This window comes from Zea mays, chromosome 6 (assembly GCF_902167145.1).
Source record: "Zea mays cultivar B73 chromosome 6, Zm-B73-REFERENCE-NAM-5.0, whole genome shotgun sequence".
Taxonomy (NCBI): Eukaryota; Viridiplantae; Streptophyta; class Magnoliopsida; order Poales; family Poaceae; genus Zea; species Zea mays.
In genome coordinates this window covers 145946102-145967847 of record NC_050101.1, presented here as the reverse complement: position 1 = coordinate 145967847, position 21746 = coordinate 145946102, and the positions used below count along the sequence as shown (strand labels likewise).

The following is a 21746-nucleotide window of genomic DNA, read 5'->3' as shown; positions in this document are numbered from 1 at the left end:
AGGTGAAGGCAATCTCTTCTCAAATCAGCTCAAGGAGCGGGTGATACAAACTTCTTGGGGTCGTCCACAAATTTGGAGACTCCCAAGCAACCTCTAACCGTCAAGGAACACGAGGTTCCAAGAGTAACAAATCCGCACACGGTTAAGTTTGCAACGAGCTCAAGAACAAGAGAATGGGAGAATCGAGATGAAATTGACAGCGAGTTCGATCGAGTTCACCTCACACCAAGGGTCCTTCAAATGATTGAAGGAGATGCGATTGCGGGTGTGAGAGGTGAAGTGAATGCTCTTGTTTGAAGGTTGGTCAGCCAAGAATTCGTGGAAGAGGCCGAAGTAAATGAGAGAGAGAGTGTGAGGGGGTATATAAAGGATCCCCCAAAAGCTGGCAGCCGTTGGGAGAAAATGGGCAAAAACCGGTTGAACCGGTTTTCAAACCGGTTGAACCGGTTTCTACCAGGGGGATCCCGGTCCACTGGGCTACTCAGCCGGACACTCGACCGGTTTCAAAACCGGCTGAGTAGGGACAAAATTCGGCTCAACCGGTTTCTGAAAAATATCTGCTGCGACTTTTTCTGACAGCTCTGACTGTCAGACAGGTCAGAGCAGAGGTGGCAGGTGAACAGTACCAAAACCGGTTGAACCGGTTTCAGGACCGGTTGAACCGGTTTTGGGGGCTGAAACCAAACTTTGAGAATTTTGAAGAGAACAAAAGGGGAGACTTTGTGGGAAGTAAAATTTGTTTTTCTCAAGGGCATTCATGATCTGGGAAAATGATCTCCAAGGAGTTTTCAAAAGATTTTGAACTTGGCTCGTTTCACAACTTACTTAACCATCGCGGATCCCTCTTAATTGTACGGCGATTCCTATGACTCAAGAATTATAAATTTAGCATCGCCGTTGTTTCTCAGCACTTGGAGCACGCCATTTGATGTGGAATTTTAAATCCGCTGTGCTTTATACTTTTATGCTCGTAAGATCTGTGCTTCTCCTGTCTGTAGAAATACTGTGTACATACTAGGAGCAAACTTGTTAGAATCTTAGTTTGTTTTGTCATTAATCACCAAAACCCTCAATTAGGGTTGATTGCACTTACAATCTCCCCCTTTTTGGTGATTGATGCCAAAACAACTAGAATGGAAATAGGAATTAAAAGTTACAAGAACTTGCGATATAAAATATTTTGTGTATGTGTAGCTCCCCCTAAATATGTGCATTAGTTTTGCGATATTAACATTGACTTGATATGTCAATTTGCAACATATTTAGAGAGAGAGAACAATCAACACCATACACAAAAATGATGAGGTATGAAACATAATTGAATAGAAAGAGTGAAAGCACATTCAAGCTCATTATTGCATAGCATATGATATGAAAAAAAGTTCTACAACTATTACAATAATGAGAGCTCGTCTCATCACATCATAAAAGTGTTTATGGCATTCAAGCCATGCATGCATCAAATAGTTATTACATACCAAGTGTTCATTACAAAAATAAAGGGGCATAATAAACTTTCTCCCCCTTTTTGGCAACAAGAACCAAAAAGAGAGAGAAAAGCGCTGATCCAATGATCACCAGTGGGGAGGAGGATGATGAGGAGCGAAGAGGTGGTGCGCCAGGTCAGAGACAAAGTGTTCCTCTCCAGACTGGGCCGGAGGAGGAGCACTGCCAGACGGGTCCTGGGGCGGAGGATAAGAGGACGATTGGCCCGGATCCCCGTGATACAGAGGCGGGACAAACTGCTCCGGATCATCAAAATAAGTTTCTTCTTCTTCGACGTCATCAGCTGTTGAAAAAGGTACCCCATATGCCTGCTGGTACCACTCGTTGACATCTGGAGGAGGAGGGTGGAGAGGTACATCAGGAGAGCGAGGGGCGAAGGGAGTACCCAAAGCGGAAGCTTGATGACGAAGGTTGTCGTCGGTCTCCCGCTGACGTCGAGCCACCTCATGGACATCTGCAGCAATATTTCGGCACATGGAGAAGAAAGCCACAAACCCGTGGGCCAAGCGAGCACCCATCCCACGGCCACGACCTCGACCACGACCACGACCACATGGTGTGGGAGATCCGCGGCCAGGGGAAGGGCGCGAGGCACCACCACCACCACCAGCACCAGCACCAGCACCAGCAGACGGACCCGCAGATGTATGACCACGAGAACTGGAGGGGGCTTTCCTGAGGCGCCCAGCTGGATTGTTGGGATCAATCCAGAAAGGGGTGTATGACTGATGTCGGGTACCTTTGTCAAATCTGAACTGGGTCACGACCTCAATCATCTTCATAATGAATGGAGCATGAAGACACCCCTTCAAAGGAAAGCAGGCGACATGAATAATTTCCTGCCATATCATGTCAAAGACATTTATCCTTTCTGAGCTGTTGGGTTTCATAAAAGAGAGCAAGACCTTACTCTCCCCAAGGATGTTCATCTGATTACCCCCTTTTGGAATGAGGGTCATCCTGCAGAGGGAGTTGATATAACGATAATACTTATGAATGTTGGTCGACTCCCAATACTTTCTAGACTCAGACAGATGAAGATCCTTGGCTTCATCTCTTGTGGGCTGCCGGAAATCATGAATCTTGATCTTGTCGCCAGATATATCATCGTCAGAAAAGCCAAGAATGTGAGCAAATCGACGATAGCTCACCTTATACCAACTACCTTCAATGAAGAAGTTCAGATAGGGGTAGTTGTAATGACTCTCCTCATCAGCAAGCTTTATCCATAGAGTGTAGTAGAATTGAGCAATCACTTCATCATTCCAATCATATTGGAATGTCATGATATTCTTCATTTGTTTCCTTTCACAGGCCCTCAGTGCCTGTGACATTTCTGGATCCCCAATGGCTTCACAACCTTCCCAGTTAATATATCGTTGATGCAGGATAGGTTGATGCTTCTTGGGGAGAATGACGGAATTATAGAAATCCACGTGGTGAAGTGTCCAAAAGCGATTTCCATCAATCCTGGCATCGCGAATACGCAATACAGGATTTTGGAAACGAAGATCCTGGAGAAGAGCAGAGCCTCCACTGGCAGTGAAGTCAGTGACTGACTCATTGCCAGCACGCCGAGCCTCTGCCTGGTGGAGGACCAAGCCGTGAATCACAGGAGCGTGGGCCGGGGGAAGATCAACTTCATCGTCCTTCCCGCCATCATCATCACTTGCAGGCTCCCACGCCTCTGGATTCATCGCAGGTCGAGACCGTCCGGAAGGATTCCGGGATGTCCGACCGCGAGCACTTTGAGACCCGGAGGCCTCAGCACCCGGCATGACATTGCCGCTTCCGCGCCCTCGCTTGGATCGAGAGCGAGGTGGAGTATCTCCGTGGATTTCCTGGTCATCCGAGGAGTCGGATTCGACCACCGACGGGTTCCTTCGACGCACCATTCTAAGAAATAAGAAATAGAACCTATGATGAGCAAGGATCAAACACGTTTGAGTAGAAACGCATAAGATATTGAGCATGCACTTCAACCGTTCATATGAGCGGTTCAACTACAACGAACAATATCAAATCGCTAATCTCTAACAATGTTTGTGACAAAATGAAGATAATCTAAGTGTTGCAATCACTTAAACTAAAATGTACCCAACGAATGATACATTAGATAATCAAGAACGCGTAGGATCGAGTACAAGGAAATAAAATAGGGCAATACCTCGATCCGGAGATTGGGTTAAGAACTCCCAACGAGATGGAGGAAGATGATGGAAAGCGCCGGGATAGACGAAGCTCCAACAACTCTTCCAAAAGTGTGAGGCACGAGAGAGTTTTGGAGTGGAGTGAGAAGGTGGGAGAGAGGAGAATGAGAGGGCGGCGGCGGCTGTAAAAAGAGACTGAGAAGGGAAGAGGAGAGAGTGAGAGACATAAAAAGGGAAGGAGTCGGCCGCCAGAAAACCGAAAACCAGTTCAACCGGTTCCAAAACCGGTTCAACCGGTTTCTGGTCAAACTGCGCAGTAAAAGCGCACAGAAAACGATGTTGACTGCGCGAAAATCCTGGCAGTCTGACAGCACAGACTGCAAAACTGACAGCGCAGACTACGCAGCTGTCAGCGCAGACTGCGCGCTGACTGACGGCGCGACGGCCAAAACCGGTTCAACCGGTTTTTATACCAGTTCAACCGGTTTCCACCAGGGAGAAACCGGTTGAGTGGCCTACTCAGCCGGTTTACTCAACCAGATTCCAGATATTGCCCGGAAGGGCTGTAATAGCACTTAGCAAATATGACATGAGATATTTTAAAGATAAAAATGATATTTCTCATTTCATATTGCTCAAACAATCAATTTTCAACCGTCAAGTTTGATCAAAATTTTAGTTATTAAGTCACGTTTCGAGAATCCAAGATATTTAGCTCACTCCTAAGAAAACAAAACCTAGTCTCATCAATGGGTTTTGTGAAGATATCGGCTAGTTGATTTTCGGTGCTCACATGAAATAGTTCGATATCTCCTTTGGCTTCGTGGTCTCTCAAGAAATGGTGTCTGATGTCAATATGTTTAGTTCTAGAGTGTTGCACCGGATTGTTTGCAAGTTTTATGGCACTCTCATTGTCACACAGAAGTGGAATTTTGTTAAACTCACAACCAAAATCTCTAAGAGTTTGCTTCATCCATAACAACTGTGCACAACATGCCCCAGCTGCTATGTATTCAGCTTCTGCAGTGGAAAGTGCAACACAATTTTGTTTCTTGGAACTCCATGACACTAAGGACCGCCCAAGGAATTGGCAAGTCCCAGTAGTGCTTTTTCGATCTACTTTGCAACCGGCATAATCTGAGTCAGAGTAGCCAAGCAAATCGAAAAGGGAGCCTTTAGGATACCATAATCCTAGGTTTTGGGTGTGGACTAAGTATCTTAGAATTCTCTTAACGGCTACAAGATGACAATCTTTAGGATTTGCTTGAAAACGTGCACACATGCAAACACTCAACATTATATCAGGTCTAGATGCACATAAGTAAAGCAGTGATCCTATCATTGATCTATATAATTTTTGATCTACAGGTTTACCTTCCTCATTTAGGTCGAGATGTCCATTTGATGACATTGGAGTCTTGGCGTGTTTTGCTTTTTCCATGCCAAACTTCTTGAGCATATCTTGAGTATATTTAGTTTGGCATATTAAAGTACCTTCCTTGAGTTGTTTGACTTGAAATCCCAGGAAGTATTTAAGCTCGCCCATCATAGACATCTCAAACCTGTTCGTCATTACTTTGCTAAACTCTTCACAAAATTTTTCATTAGTACTACCAAATATAATGTCATCAACATATATTTGGCACACAAATAATTCATTGTCAACTTTTCGAGTAAATAAAGTAGAGTCAGCTTTTCCTATTGTAAACCCATTCTTAATTAAAAAATCTTTAAGACAGTCATACCAAGCTCTAGGGGCTTGTTTAAGCCCGTAGAGTGCCTTGTGAAGAAGATAAACATGATTTGGTTTCTTTGGGTCTTCAAAGCCCGGTGGTTGCTCCACATATACTCTCTCTTGTAGTGGTCCATTTAGAAAAAGCGCTCTTGACATCCATTTGATATAGCTTGAAATCATGGTTAGTAGCATAGGCAATTAATATTCTAATTGATTCTAACCTTGCTACCGGCGCATATGTTTCACCAAAATCAAGTCCTTCCACTTGAGTATAGCCTTGGGCAACCAATCGTGCCTTGTTTCTTGTAACCACGCCATGTTCATCTTGCTTGTTCCTAAAGACCCATTTAGTCCCAATCACATTTTGTTTGGGTCTTTGGACTAAGGACCAGACTTCATTCCTAGTGAAGTTGTTCAACTCCTCTTGCATGGCAATTATCCAATCCGGATCACCCAATGCTTCTTCAACCTTAAGTGGCTCAAGAGAGGAAACAAACGAGTAAAATTCACAAAAATTAGCTAAATGAGATCGAGTTGTTACCCCTCTCCTGATGCTACCCAGGATGTTATCCACTGGATGATCCCTTTGTATTGTTTGATGGACTCTAGGATGAGGCACTGATGGATGTCTTTGAATTTGCTCCTCCTCATCAATTACTTGATCAAGAGGCACTTCACCATCAATACTTTCTTGTTCATCTTCTACCACTGTTGGCATCCTTTGATGATTTCTTCGTGGCTTGGATGACTTGAGGTTGATGGGTTTGCTTGGGTGGAGACTTTGTCACTCACCACCCTTGCACCCACATCAACTACCTCATTGGTCATCCATAAGGTTCCTTCTTCATCATCCCTTTCTTGAGGTCTCACCTCACCTATTGCAAGTTTCTTTATGGCCTCACAAGGTAGTTCTTCATTTCCTGCAGTGTCATTAGAAACATGCCCTTGTGAGCCATTAGACTCATCAAATGTCACGTCTATCGTTATTTCAACAAGACCGGTGGTATTGTTGAAAACACGATATCCATGCGCATTTGATGCATAACCAAGCAAGAAGCCCTCGTCCACTCTAGGAGAAAACTTTGAGCTCTTGACTTTCTTGTTAAGAATAAAACATTTACAACCAAATACTCTAAAATAATCAACTTTAGGTTTGTTACCAGTGAGAAGCTCATAAGCAGTCTTTTTGTAGATCTTATGAAGATAGAGACGGTTGATTGCATGACAGGCGGTGTTGACCGCCTCTGCCCAGAAGTTGTCAGGTGTCTTGTATTCATCCAACATGGTTCTTGCAGCTTCAATTAGAGTTCGGTTCTTTCTTTCCACAACACCATTTTGTTGTGGAGTGTAAGGCACCGAGAACTCATGTTTGATTCCCTCTTCTCATAAGAATTCTTCGACACCTGTGTTCTTGAATTCCGTCCCATTATCGCTTCTCACTTTCTTAATTTTGAGCTCAAATTCATTTTGAGCTCTCCTCATGAATTTCTTCAAAATTTCTTGAGTTTCACCTTTGTCACTCAAAAAGAAAACCCAGGTGAATCGAGAAAAATCATCAACAATAACTAAACCATACTTACTACCACCAATGCTAATGTAGGCCACAGGTCCGAAGAGGTCCATGTGAAGAAGCTCCAATGGCCTCTTTGTTGTGACCACATTCTTTGATTGATGTGGGACTCCATGTTGCTTTCCTGCTTGGCATGCGCCACAAACCCTATCTTTCTCAAATACAACATTTGTTAGTCCAATGATATGATTATCCTTTTGAAGTTTGGCCAAATTCCTCATACCGACATGGGCTAGCCGGCGATGCCATAGCCAACCCTTGTCGGATTTTGCCACTAAACAAGTCTCAGACGTCACTTTACTTGTTGTGAAATCAACAAGATAAAGCTTGCCCTTCAAGCGACCGGTAAAGGCAACTGAGGAGTCCTCCCTTCTAAGGATCTTCACATCCACATCCGAAAATAGGCAATTATACCCCATTCCACAAAGTTGTGAAACGGACAACAAATTATAGCTTAAGGAATCTACTAATAACACATTTGAAAGTGATTGTTGGTCAGAGATAGGAATTTTACCAATACCAATCACCTTACTCTTGCCACTATCTCCAAACACAATTTCTTGTGCTTCTTGAGTTAGTTGCAATGTATGAAACATGTCTTTCTCCCCGATCATGTGATTTGTACATCCACTATCAAGCACCCAACTTGACCCACCAGAGGAGTAGACCTGCAAAACAAGTTTTAGGCTATGCTCTTAGGTACCCAAATTGAATTGGGTCCTACAGTGTTAGTTATAGCCTTGGGTACCCACACACTTCTTTTCATGACTTTTCGTTTAGTGTAGGCACCCACATATTTCACAACCAATTTCCCTGAATCCCAAGTCAACATATAATCACAAAGATATGAGTGGGAAATGGGAGCATTAGATTTTTGTCCACTTGAGGATCCCACTTCCTTCATCTTACTCTTTGTGGAACTCAAGTTAGCCTTTACCTGAGGTGACTTGTCATTTGAGGAGTGAATCCTCCCCAAGGCATCATATAGGGTGGTTCCCTCTATGAACTTGGGGGATCTCCACCCCTTATGCACTGTGCTAGGGTTTTCCTTGGATGAGTTGAACCCAAGCCCCCTTCTTCCATTGTTGGGCTTAAGGGACTTGTACTTGGGTTCAACTTTCTTTAACCCATCATTGCTAGAGCATATTTTCAAAATTTCTTTGACCTTCACTTGTGGGCTATGCTTCCTTGCATGGTTAGTTAGACAACAAGAAGCATGATATTTGGCACAATGCTTGCAAGAATCATCATTAGAGCTAGACTTAGATTCAAATACTAAAGAGGAGGCATTGATGTTCTTGCAATTTTCAAGTTGCACTTGAAGTTCTTGATTTTGAACATTCAAGCTTAACATGCTTGATTCAAGTGCATTCTTTTCATTTGCAAGATTATCTATAGAGATTTTCATGTTAATTACTTCTTTATCTTTATTGTGAATCAACTCTTGAAGCTCTAGGTTTCTTTCCTTTTCAAGGATAAGCAAGTCTTCTTGAGCATCAAGAGTTGCTTTTCTTTTATCTAGCTTTTCCATTAATTTGGTGATAACATTGTATCCATTTAACCCAAATTCTTTAATCATTTTATTTTTCATGGCAATTTGATCATCATCATCATCATTTGAAAAATCATTACTAAATAAGGTTACCTTATCTCCCTTTGCCATGAGGCAAGTTGGAGTGTAGGAGTCGTCTTGTAGGTTGGTGAAGAGTTGCGCGCTTGATGTAGATTGGATGGCCACATTTGCCACCACTTCCTCTTCCTCGGAACTAGAACTCTCTTCATCGGAGTTCCATTCTTCACCAATATGAGCTTGACCATACTTCTTCTTCTTGAAGTATCCCTTGGTCTTGTCTCCCTTTTTAAACTTGTCCTTCTTGTATTCCTTCTTAGCTTCTTGTTCCTTCTTGTTAGGACAATCTGCTATGAAATGACCGGTTTGGCCACATTCATAGCATGCCCTCTTCTTTCCTGTCCTTTGGAACTTGTCATTCTTCCTTACAAATTTCTTGAATGGTTTGATGAACATAGCTGTGTCTTCATCACTTGAGCTATCTTCATCACTTGAGGTCTCGACCACTTTCTTTGCTTTGTGGTCTTTGTTCTTCTTGAGGTTGTCTTGTTCATTTGTGATTAAGGCATGAGAGTCTCTTGTCTTGATGGGGGCTTCTTCGGACTCGTGTTGTTGATTTTTTGCAAATAATTGATGAGGCGTCATATCCTCATAGTCATCACGATCCCTTATCATCCTAGCAAGACTCTTATCCTTCTCTTTATAAGCTCTCATGAACAATCTTGTGACCTTGGAGTCACTCCAATCTTCACTCCCAAGAACTCTTATTTTGTTGACCAACACCATCAACCGATCAAAGAGTGATTGGAGCGACTCACCCTTTGTCCAATCATATCTTGCAAGCTCACTTTCCAAAGCTTCAACTCTATGTCTTTTAGCTTTGGGATCTCCTTCATGTGACATTTTAAGAATATTCCAAATGTCACGGGCATCTTCTCTTCCTTGAACTTTCCGGTATTCTTCCGGACAAAGACTTCCTTTAATTATGCTCACTGCTTGAGCATTTCGATGAACCTCTTGCATCATTTCCGGAGTCATCTCTTCTCCTTGGGCGGGCTTATACATACCTACATTAACAATCTCCCAAAGACTAGGATGCACACCGATTAAATGCGACTTCATCTTGTCGGCCCACTCATCATAGTTCAACTCACTAAGAGTTGGTAACTTTCCAAGTGGGGCGGAAGAGAAGTTGGGAATATAATTTCTAGAGTAATCGAATTGAACTTCGCTAAAGTCATTACCTTTGCTTTTGGTAGATGATCCTTCGGTGTTGAGACTTACCTTGCTCAATACCTTAGACACCAAAAGATCCACTAGATCGTCATTATAATCAAATGTTCCATTACCTTTATCTTCTTCGGCCTTTCTTCTTGATTCTTCTTCTTCGGCCTTTTTCTTAGCATCTTCCTCTTTCATTTTGAGGAACATTCTCTCGGCAATCTTCATGGCGAGGTCGAGGACCTTGGGGTCCACTTCCTCACCGGAAGATGTGACGGGGATTTCCTCGAGAAGAGGATCCACATGGTCCCGTTGTGTGGACATGATCGTTTCCTCACACGGTTAAGCGTAAAACGAGGCACGTAGCTTTGATACCAATTGAAAGTAGCCTAGAGGGGGGGGGGGTGAATAGGCTACACCTGAAAATTTTCAGTAAAAACTTCGAAATAGGTTAAATTAAAGTTGCACAGGTGCAAACCGGTTTAGTCGATTTTAATCACAACTGAACAAGTTTGAACCCGCTCAACTTAAATTTGATAATCTATTGAACAAATGCGAAGTAGTGAAAAATATAGCTAAAGATTTGCCCTACACAAAAACTACTTAAATGAATAATATGAACCAACCACCGAATATAAAGCGCTTGACAAGAACACACAAGAACACGCGATATAACCCGAGGTTCGGCAACCACCACAAAGGTGTCCTACTCCTCGTTGAGGAACCCACAAAGGGCCGGGTCTTTTCCAACCCTAATCCTCCACAAGCCGACCACAAAGGTGAAGGCAATCTCTTCTCAAATCAGCTCAAGGAGCGGGTGATACAAACTTCTTGGGGTCGTCCACAAATTTGGAGACTCCCAAGCAACCTCTAACCGTCAAGGAACACGAGGTTCCAAGAGTAACAAATCCGCACACGGTTAAGTTTGCAACGAGCTCAAGAACAAGAGAATGGGAGAATCGAGATGAAATTGACAGCGAGTTCGATCGAGTTCACCTCACACCAAGGGTCCTTCAAATGATTGAAGGAGATGCGATTGCGGGTGTGAGAGGTGAAGTGAATGCTCTTGTTTGAAGGTTGGTCAGCCAAGAATTCGTGGGAGAGGCCGAAGTAAATGAGAGAGAGAGTGTGAGGGGGTATATAAAGGATCCCCCAAAAGCTGGCAGCCGTTGGGAGAAAATGGGCAAAAACCGGTTGAACCGGTTTTCAAACCGGTTGAACCGGTTTCTACCAGGGGGATCCCGGTCCACTGGGCTACTCAGCCGGACACTCGACCGGTTTCAAAACCGGCTGAGTAGGGACAAAATTCGGCTCAACCGGTTTCTGAAAAATATCTGCTGCGACTTTTTCTGACAGCTCTGACTGTCAGACAGGTCAGAGCAGAGGTGGCAGGTGAACAGTACCGAAACCGGTTGAACCGGTTTCAGGACCGGTTGAACCGGTTTTGGGGGCTGAAACCAAACTTTGAGAATTTTGAAGAGAACAAAAGGGGAGACTTTGTGGGAAGTAAAATTTGTTTTTCTCAAGGGCATTCATGATCTGGGAAAATGATCTCCAAGGAGTTTTCAAAAGATTTTGAACTTGGCTCGTTTCACAACTTACTTAACCATCGCGGATCCCTCTTAATTGTACGTCGATTCCTATGACTCAAGAATTATAAATTTAGCACCGCCGTTGTTTCTCAGCACTTGGAGCACGCCATTTGATGTGGAATTTTAAATCCGTTGTGCTTTATACTTTTATGCTCGTAAGATCTGTGCTTCTCCTGTCTGTAGAAATACTGTGTACATACTAGGAGCAAACTTGTTAGAATCTTAGTTTGTTTTGTCATTAATCACCAAAACCCTCAATTAGGGTTGATTGCACTTACAATCGCTGTCGTAGTAGATGATCTTCTTGATGCGCCTCTTCTTCTTCCCGTCTTGGCTCATTGAAGATGGACTCCTTTTCCTTGTCGTTGACCACCATCCCCTTTCCCTTAGGATCCATCTCTTCGGGCGGTTAGTCCCTTAGATGAAGAGTACGACTCTGATACCAATTGAGAGCACCTAGAGGGGGGGTGAATAGGTGATCCTGTAAAACCAAACACTAACTAGCCACAAACTTAATTATTAGTGTTAGTGTAACTAATTGGCTATGGAGCGAGCTCGTGCAACAAAGCAATCGCAGAAAAGCAACACATGAGACACACGATTTTTATCCCGTGGTTCAGCCAAGTAACACTTGCCTACTTCCACGTTGTGGTATCTCAATGGACAAGGGTTGCACTCAACCCCTTTCAAGTGATCCAATGACCAACTTGAATACCTTGGTCTTTTCTCTTTTGAGTATTCTTCCCGTTCGCGAGGAATCTCCACAAGTTGGAGCCTCTCGCCCTTACAATATAGATCACAAAGAAAACACAAGAGTAAGGATGGGAGAGCAACACACGCAAGATCAAAATCCGCAGCACACCCACGCACACAAGTCAAGACTTGAGCTCAAAACACAACACAAAGAGTTTGCAACTCAGACGGAGCTCAAATCACTAACACAATCGATCAAATGCGTGGAGGCGGAGTCTGGGAGTCTTAGAATGCTTAGAGAAGGCTTGGTGTTCTGCTCCATGCGCCTAGGGGTCCCTTTTATAGCCCCAAGGCAGCTAGGAGCCGCTGGACATCAATTTGGTAGGCAATTCTTGCCTTCTGTCGAGTGGTGCACACCGGACAACCACTGTAGCAGTCCGGTGCTCGATTTCCTTCCATCCCGGGCGCAGTCGACTGTTGGTCCTCGGGACCGGTTGGTGCACCGGACAGTCAGGTGTGCCCAACCGACCGTTGGCGCGGACCACATGTCGCACGTTGATCGCGTGGACGACCGTTGGCTGCTGGCGCCGTTGACTCACCGGACAGTCCGGTGCACCACCGGACAGCCCGATGAATTATAGCCACGTCACCTTTTTATTTTCCCGAGAGCAGACGGTTCACCGTTGACCAGCCTGGGGCACCGGACACTGTCCGGTGCGCCACCGGACAGTCCGGTGTGCAAGGCCCGAGCTGGCGTTGGCTGTATTTTGTCAACTCTTCTCCAATTCAAATCTTCTTTTCTTGGCACTGTTTCTAGCACTTAGATAACCATGTTAGTGTTCAAAAAACAATTCACTAAGTTTAGAAACATACCTTGTTCTTGATTTCACACTTCTCACTCAGTTGGCACTTAAGAACTCACTCAGTATGTGTTGGACATCTAATCACCAAAATACTTATAGAAATGGTCTAAGAGCACATTTCACTTTCAGAAAGAGAATATAAAATGATAGAACATGGGAATGAGCTGGGTGGGGAGGAGGGAATGGGAATGATAATAGGAATGAGAGAGGCAGAACAGAGAATGGTGGCAGAACATGGAATGACAGACTACTCTTTCAGCCTTAATAAGTAGTAGAGATAAGTAAGCTAGCACAATCTTAATGACTATTAGGCCCATTTTAGCTTAGCATGAGAGGGAAACTGGAAAAAAAAGAAAAACAAAAAAAGCCCACGAGTCCAACTCAGCCCAACACATTAAGTTTAACCTAACCAGCTGCCTCTCCTCTCTCTCCTAGGCTCTCAGCCGTTCTCCTCTCAGCCGTCGCCGTCGCTCTCCTCTCCTCCACACTGCTCTCCTCTCTCCTCCGAGCCGCAGCTCTTCTCTCTCCCTCTCCCCTGCGCGCCGCCACTGCGGGCATCTACACCGCTGCCGCTCCTCTCTTCTCCGAGCCGCAGCTCTTCTCTCTCCTTCTCCCCTGCGCGCCGCCGCTGCGTGGCCCTACACGCCACCGCTACGGGTGCCCTACGCGCCGCCGTCACTGCTCCAGCTCTCCTCTGTTTCCCAGCCAATGCCGCCGCTCTAACTCCCCAAGGCATCGCCCCGACGACGGCTCAACGACGCCCCGTCGACGCCTCGCGGACGCCCTGCGCCGCAGCGGGCGCTTTACGCTCCATGGCAAGGCGCGTTAGATGCCTCAGGTTCCACGCGCGCCTTAGCCCCTAAGCGACGCTAAGGCGGCGCTTCAAGGACGCCTTGATAAGCATGATTGGGAGGTTATCTATGCTTATAGCTTTTGCTCTGGGGTTAGTGTTGTTGAATTGGAATGAATATGTGTGGTAGTGGTACTGTGGACCGTGGAGGATAGCTGAGCATGCTTTTACTATCTTTTAGTTTCAATTTTATCATATGCCAAAAGTGTTGGTTTCCTTGTTTTATCTTTAATCTTTCATTGGCAATTGGAATCTCTGTCTGTAACACCCTTTTATTCCTGGTAAAATAACTCTAATTTTATGCTTCTTCATCAGGTGAAAACATGGATTACGACTTTGGTGGCACCTCACCCGATCCCTATGGGGGTGGAAGCATCCACCTAGTGTGTGATCATTGCGGTACCAGTGACAACTACACCACTGACGACGCTGATGATGGCCAATTCACGTGCCGTACATGCTCTGCCGTGCACACTACACAGGCAACTGCTGCTGATCCTCATGACTTCCCCGCCACTGGCAACATCTCTGTCCGTCGTGTTGCCACCCAGCCCACCCCCAAGCTTGGTGCCCGCACACCCGCGCCTTACCTGAGGACCCCTCAGGCTGCTCCCGTGCCTGCTACTGCCGCTTTTGATGACTTCACAGAGCTGAGTGAGCCGCGGGACTTTGTGTCTGGATCTGGCACGTGTGGGGAGCCTGAGGATCTGGCAGTGCAGGTCCGCTGGCGCTATGTACGGGGTCTCCAGGTGATCCTGCAGCGGCAGCTGGAGGTGCTGGTGGAGCGGCACCAGGTAGGCGCGTTTGTGTGTGCTGTTGCCGGCATTGTCTGGGTGCGGTGGGTTGCTGCATCCAGGGTGTTTGATGGAATCTGGGCCCGCCAGGTGCTTGAGGACCACAAGGCCGTGGGGAGACAGAAGTGTTATGGTAGCAGATATGAGCTGTTTTTATGCTTTCCCTTGTTAATCATTTCCATCGGAAGAACTGAATGGACTCTGACATAAATCTATCTCTTGTTGCAGATGACAAGAAACCTGATGAGATGAAGTATGAATGGGATGATGATATGTCGCTCCAACGAAAAGACAGGCACAAGCTGGAGTTTGCCTTTTTGCGTTCGTTGAGGATGATGCTGCCGGTTTACTCAACATTGGCTGTTTGTTTCTTGGCCTGTCATATTGCCCGTGAAGCCATCTTGCCAAGTGACATTTACAGGTGGGCAATGGAGGGGAATATCCCATATGTGGCTGCTTTTACTGAAGTAGACAGGTTCCTTGGGAGCTCTTTCCAAGACTGCCCTTTGGATGCAAGGCAGCTGTTCAGGCCGGTGCGAGTTATCGGAGCATGGCAACTGGAAGCTGCAGCTGGATCCATAGCACAAAGAGTAGCCTTGAGGCTTCCTTCAGTTAACTTCTATGCAATTGCTCAACGTTGTTTGAAGGACTTGTTACTGCCTATAGATAGAATCCTCCCCCACGCATGCCAAATTTATGAGTGGGCAATGCCTGCAGAATTATGGTTGTCTAGTAATCCTGCTAGAGTCCCAACACGGGTTTGTGTGATGGCTATCCTAATTGTGGCCCTACGACTTCTTTATAACATCAACGGTCAAGGGATATGGGAGGTGTGTTTGTCACATTGATTACCTTTCTTCAAAACGTCTTAGGTCCTTCGTAAATGCATATGACCTGAAGTAATCTTTCTTTGCAGAAGATTTGTGAGGAAGGAAGAAACCCAAGTGAATCTCACTATGATGCAAATTCATCTACTTCCAGGAAGCTTGAGGCTAGTAACAGTGAGGAGTTTGGCACAAGAGAACTGTTGTGTGCTATTTCAGTTGCCTATGATAAAATCAATACGTCACATGGTAAATTTGTATTTCATTGCCTTGTCTACACATTATGTTTATCTTGTACGACTGCTACACATGGTAGTTTGTGGTATGCTTATGCTGACTGTCGGTAGTTTATATTCAACTTGCTATACGCTATACTAAATGTAAAAATGGTCGATTGCATATTTCACGTCTGTTGAAGCCGAGACTGTAACATATGTTGTTTTCTGTCAATCATTGTGTTTCAAAACTTAATAAAATTTGCATAAATGTCCTACACTTCGTGATTATTGTTCTTCTAGTAATACCGTAACATAGAGCAATTAGCATCAACTTTTGTCATGCACAAACAGGGCATCAATTAAGACAGTTTTAGTTTTGTCCTTTTTTTTTCTAAAGTTTTTGAGTAACTTTGTTTCAGCATGGAACGGGAAGTGCAAGAATCTTTCTATGGTTTCTTTGAGTTACAGAAAGTAGAACTTTGCAAAGTCAATAAGATGATATTTCATGAATAAAATAATATGGGCTTTATTGTGAAAGATGTATGAATAAATTACTAACTTCATTGTACTCTAGTCTATATTTGAATTGATATCTTTGATAAAATATAGCAAGGGTTAACTGGACATATTCTTGATCTTGGTTGACATTTTGTGTCTGGTGGGAATACGTCTTAATTGTAGGACACTGACATGAAGTTCTTATTTTGCAGACTACTCGAGTGATCTCCGCTCTTATCTCAAATACTGCAAGGAAGTTGTTTTTGCTGGAATTACATCTTCAGATGAACAGACTCATCTAATAGAGATCTTTTGGGATATGTACAAAGCCAGGGAGGTAATGCACTTTGATTGGCAATGTTGTTAATTCTTACCTATATTCCTTTTGCATGAGGTGGATACTGGATAAAATATCATATATGTAACTGTTCAATTGTGCCTATTATGGATCAATTGGTTTCCCTTATCATTCTTGTGCAGTTCTTCCTGTCCTTGCTATGTAACTAATTAAGCTTTAAGCGACTTGACAAGCAGGTGTAGTGTAGCACATAAGCTAAGTTTTATGATAAATATCTATAGAATGCAAATTTAATTTCCATATTTGAAAAATAGGAAAATAACCATAGAGGAACGGGGGTGGGGACTTCGATTTGCAAAACTCGAGGCACTTAGTTCAACAACAACAACAACAAAACCTTTTATCCCAAGCAAGTTGGGGTAGGCTAGAGTTAAAAACCCATTAGAAGTATAGAACCCACGAATGAAGGTTTGGACACATGGATAGCTATTTTCCATGGACTCTTATTCAAGGCTAAATCTTTGGGTATATCCTATCCTTTCAAGTCTCCCTTTATTGTCTCTTTCCATGTCAACTTCGGTCTTCCTTTTCCTCTTTTTTCATTGCTTTCGCGCCTTAGGATCCCACCACGCACTGACGCCTTTGGAGGTCTCCGTTGGACATGTCCAAACCAACTCAACCGATGTTGGACAAGACAAGATTCTCTTCAATTGGTGCTACCCCTAGCATATCATCATTCTGTTTTTGATCCCTTCTTGTATGGTCACGAATCCAACACAACATACATATTTTTACGATACTTATCTGCTGAACATGTCTTTTTGTAGGCCAATATTTTGCACCATACAACATAGCAGGTTTAATTGCTGTCCTATAAAACTTGTCTTTTAGCTTCTGTTACTCTCTTGTCATATAGAACGTCAGATGCAGACATCACTTCATCTACCCTACTTTGATTATATGGCTAACATCTTCATCAATATCCTCGTTTCTCTGTAACATTAATCCTAAATATCTAAAGGTGTCCTTCCTCTTCCGCAAAAGAACATACACTAAGAGACATCCCCTATGACCTTATCTATCACCAAAGCAAAAAGGTAAGGGCTCAAAGCTGATTCTTGATGTAGTCCTATTCTAGTCAGGAAGTCATCTTTGTCTCCATCACTTGTTCGAACACTAGCCACAACATTGTTGTGCATGACCTTAATGAGTACAATACAACGTACTTTATTGGAACTTTATCTTTGTCCAAAGCCCACCAAATAATACCCATTAGTATTTTGTCATAAGCTTTCTTCAAGTCAATGAAAACCATGTGTAGATCGTTCTTTTGTTCCTTATACTGCTCCATTACTTATCTTATTTACAAAATAGCTTCCATGGTTTATCTTCTAGGTATGAAACCAAATTGGTTCAAAGAGATCCTCGTTATTCCTCTCAGACGATGCTCGATAACTCTCTCCCATGTCATCATAGTATGGCTCATCAACTTAATTCCTCGGTAATTAGTACAACTTTGGATATCCTCCTTATTCTTGTAGGTCAGTACCAATATACTTCTCCACTCGTTAGGTATCTTGTTCGAACGAAAGATATGGTTAAACAACTTGGTTAGCCATACTATAGCTATATTCTCGAGACATCTTCATACCTTAATTGGGATACCATCACGGCCTATCGTCTTACCCCCTATCATCCTTTTCAATGTCTCCTTAACCTCAGATTCTTGGATCCTACGCACAAAGTGCCTATTGGTGTCCTCAAAAGAGTCATCCAATTGAAAGGTTGTGTCTACATTTTCTACAACACTTGGTTATTAACACAAATTGAATTAGACCTGGAACCTTAAAATTTTGTTTGGTGTAGGATCCTGCTTAGATTGTATTATGATAGCACTAGCACCATTCTAGTTGGCTTGCACAAGCTTTATTGTTGAACTGCAAGTTATTTTGATGCTTATGGTGTTTCATTGCAGGATGATAATATAGAAGATCATGTAAAATCCCAGTCCCATTCTATGGCAGACATTCCAATTACAAATGGAGTGAGGAAACACTACCGAGATGGAGCTTTTGTTAAAGCAAGTTCCTTTTCTGCATCTTCAGGTCATGATGCAATGCAAATGCTCAAGTCAGAGATGCAAGATCATGGATTTCATTATATGCCACCTAGGAAACCAAGGAAATCAGATGGTTATCTTCGTTATAGGCGGCGGCGGCTAAGTGGTGGCTTTATTTTTGTTGCACATGCTGATTATTACTTGTTGCTACGTGCTTTTGCAAAGCTTGCAGAAATTGATATTCGTATCATGCATATTAGTGTGTTGAAACTTGAGAAGAGACTCGCATGTATTGAGGAGCGAATTGAAAGAAGCTTGAACACCTTACATAACTTTTCTACTGGAACAGTAGATGAGCTAAGATCTGTATCTGACTGAAGTTCCTAGTGTAGTCTCATACTCTGCTAGCATGGTAAGTTTTGGCATCTTGAGAAACATAATTGTCCTTGAGCATTATGCCTCCCATTACTGCTGTTTTTTTACATATACAAGAATTTTGTTATGCACTTTCTCAATCCAGGAATACAAAGTGATTTTTGAGTAACTAGAGTTTATTATCTGAATGTGTTTGTGTACTGATGGCACACAGGAATACCCCCTCCATTCCTTCTGGAAAAAAACATGTGGTGCCATTGCGTAACTGTGGTTTTGAAGAATATACGTAGCTTGATACCTCAGGAATTGAGGGCTTCTTTCTGTGGCCTCTTGGCATTGGTAAGCAACCTGAGCACAAGGACAGGGCAGGATGTGGGTCTGTATTTGCTGAAGCAATATGTACCAAGAATTATGCCCCCCTTCTTTAGAACGGACATAATTATATCAGGGTCCTAATCAGTACTGTGGTAGATTCAGCAACAGTTCCAGTAGTAGACCTCAGTGCTTGGCAGCAATGGCACTGGGGATCTGCAATCATGAGGCAGTTTCAGTTTGGGAACTGGAGTGGCAAGAGGAAAAAGGCTGGAACCTGGGCTTTTTAAAGAGGCTAATCAGTACTGTGGTGGATTCAGCAACAGTTCCAGTAGTAGACCTCACTGCGCGGCAGCAATGGCACTAAGGGATCTGGGTTCTGCAATCATGCGGCAGTTTCAGTTTGGGAACTGGAGTGGCAAGAGGAAAAAGCATGGAATTTAGGCTTTTTAAAGAAATGCTATCAGTATTGTGGTCGATTCAGCAACAGTTCCAGTAGTGGATTCAGCAACAGTTCAAGTAAGTAGACCTCACTGCTTGGTAGCCATTACGTACAAAAATTAAAAGTAAAATATGTCTTTAATATAGGCATTTACGTATAAATAATGAGATACAGAGAATGTTATTTGAGAGGGAGTAGATATATAGGAAAAAAATCTTTTAGAGGAGACTGTAAAGAATGAATATAGATGATGAATTTAGATAACATAATTTAGATAACGTTGTTGCTGGAGGTCCTAGGTCTTAGGCTGGAATCTGGATCACTGGTTGTGGGACAAACGGCACCGAGAATGGGTGGACCTGACAAGGGAATTTGACCTATTCCCGAGTTATGTTGCAAAATCAAATTTCAACATTATTTTGAAGACCATGGTGTTTACTACATCTGTCCTAAAATAGTTATCATTTTTTACTTTTAGATTATCTTGTTTGATCGTTGATCTTATTCAATTTTTTATAGATATTATTTGTTTTGGTATCACTTATTTTGTCATTACAGATACTTTAACAATGACTTATTTATTTTATTATTTGCAAAAAATTGAATAATGCAACTGGTTAAACATGATATATAAAAGTAAAAAAAAGCGTTAACTTTTTTGAGACAGAATTAAGTATGCGATTTCTCAAAGATTGTTGCTGCAACAATTTTCTGAACCATTGGACAATAATAGTTTACTTGCATGTTTTCAATTGCACGGTGATGATATTAGCTCTGAAACTACTTAAGAATTGACCGGAAAACATCACATCGCGCTGAACGCTTATCTTACGATTACACTTTTGCATCTTGGGGGACAGAAACATAAAGAGAATGAAAATGTTTCTCGTTGGGTGCTTTTTTGACCTACTGGGGACAGTTAAACCTGCTAGCTTTGTCTGTTGAAGAACTGATGTTTTCGTGTCTGTTTGCTTGACTTTGATCTGTACCGCGGCTTCTATTGTTTCTAGTTTCTACAGTGTTTTGTCTTTATAAATTGTAGCTGCAGCAGTCCAAATAACTGGATTTAATGTGAACCGGATAACATGTTTAATTTTGCTTCCATTTATGATGTCAGGGTTAGTACAATTGGTCTTGTCAAAGCTGCCGACAGAACTAAAAAGATATCCAGCATAGTGTAATGCATCTTGATGTACTGCCGACATTTATTTCGTTCCAGCTTCTGCAGCAAGAGCTGATCGTTTCAAAGGTGACGAGAAATTGGTCGTACTAGAGATGTACTGTCTATTCGCTGTATTTGCAAGTTTAAACCAATTATTCGAACTACTGCAGCTGTAATCCAGAGACAATATAATATAGAAAAAATAGAAGTCGGTGGTTAAAGCCGTAACAAACATGCTAACAAACATGCTAGTAGGCTTCAATTGTTAAGGGCTTCTTTGTTTCAGCTTTTTTGATGAACTTTTATGAGAATCTAACTATGGTGAAAATCTGAGTATCATGTGTATTACATGCGTAGAAAGATAAAAGGGTTTATAGGATATTTTTCTACTATTGAAACGACTCGGCCGATTATATGTGTACATTGATTTTGGACAATTTTCAACAAAGTGATTATTATAAAAGCTGACTAAAAAGTTGAGTGTTTGACAGTCTACAATGACTTAGACTTCTGGTGGGTAGAATCAGCAAAAAAAGTTAAAACAAACGGAGCATAATTTGTATGTTTGTGTAGCCAACACCTTGAATTTTAGGGTGAGTTAGTGCTAGGAATGACATAATATATTTTGGTTGGTTTGAAAGGGATGTGCCACAGTGGCCTGAATTTCATATTGTGTTAGTTTTAGATAGTGACATGAATTAGGCAGTGATCCGAATCTTTTAGTCATATTTTAGGTGGTGATAGATCAATTCATTCCATTTCACATACCAAATAAAAAAAAGTAAAAGTAAGGAGTGAGAAGATGATAGAGTAACTTATTTATTAAATCAAACACCCTATTAAGTTTTAGCCTTTAATGACAATATAAGATTATTATCACTAGCATGTGTTTTGTAGAAAGTCACGATAATGAAGAATGACCCAGTCTGCGTGATATTCATGCCCTTATTGACATAGATTAAGCCCTTATTGACATAGATTAATTGTCGGTTTCTAAAGAATGAGCAATAAGGT

General features: G+C 42.7%; 1 protein-coding gene across 4 annotated transcripts; it reads left to right on the top strand.

The window, feature by feature from the left end:
- Positions 1-13204: 13204 nt before the first annotated feature.
- LOC100501385 (uncharacterized) lies at positions 13205-21068 on the top strand. Of its 4 annotated transcripts, none has more exons than XM_035959812.1 (8): positions 13205-13843; positions 14066-14677; positions 14773-15374; positions 15461-15617; positions 16297-16421; positions 18358-18853; positions 19031-19647; positions 20688-21068. In XM_035959812.1, exons 2-6 carry the CDS (start codon positions 14074-14076, stop codon positions 18817-18819), a joined length of 1950 nt encoding a protein of 649 aa, XP_035815705.1. In that variant the 5' UTR covers positions 13205-13843; positions 14066-14073; the 3' UTR covers positions 18820-18853; positions 19031-19647; positions 20688-21068. The 4 variants fall into 4 exon arrangements, with proteins under 4 accessions (XP_035815705.1, XP_035815706.1, XP_035815707.1 ...); XM_035959813.1 differs by having other exon boundaries at positions 13330-13843; positions 15464-15617; XM_035959814.1 differs by having other exon boundaries at positions 13333-13813; positions 15464-15617.
- Positions 21069-21746: the final 678 nt, after the last annotated feature.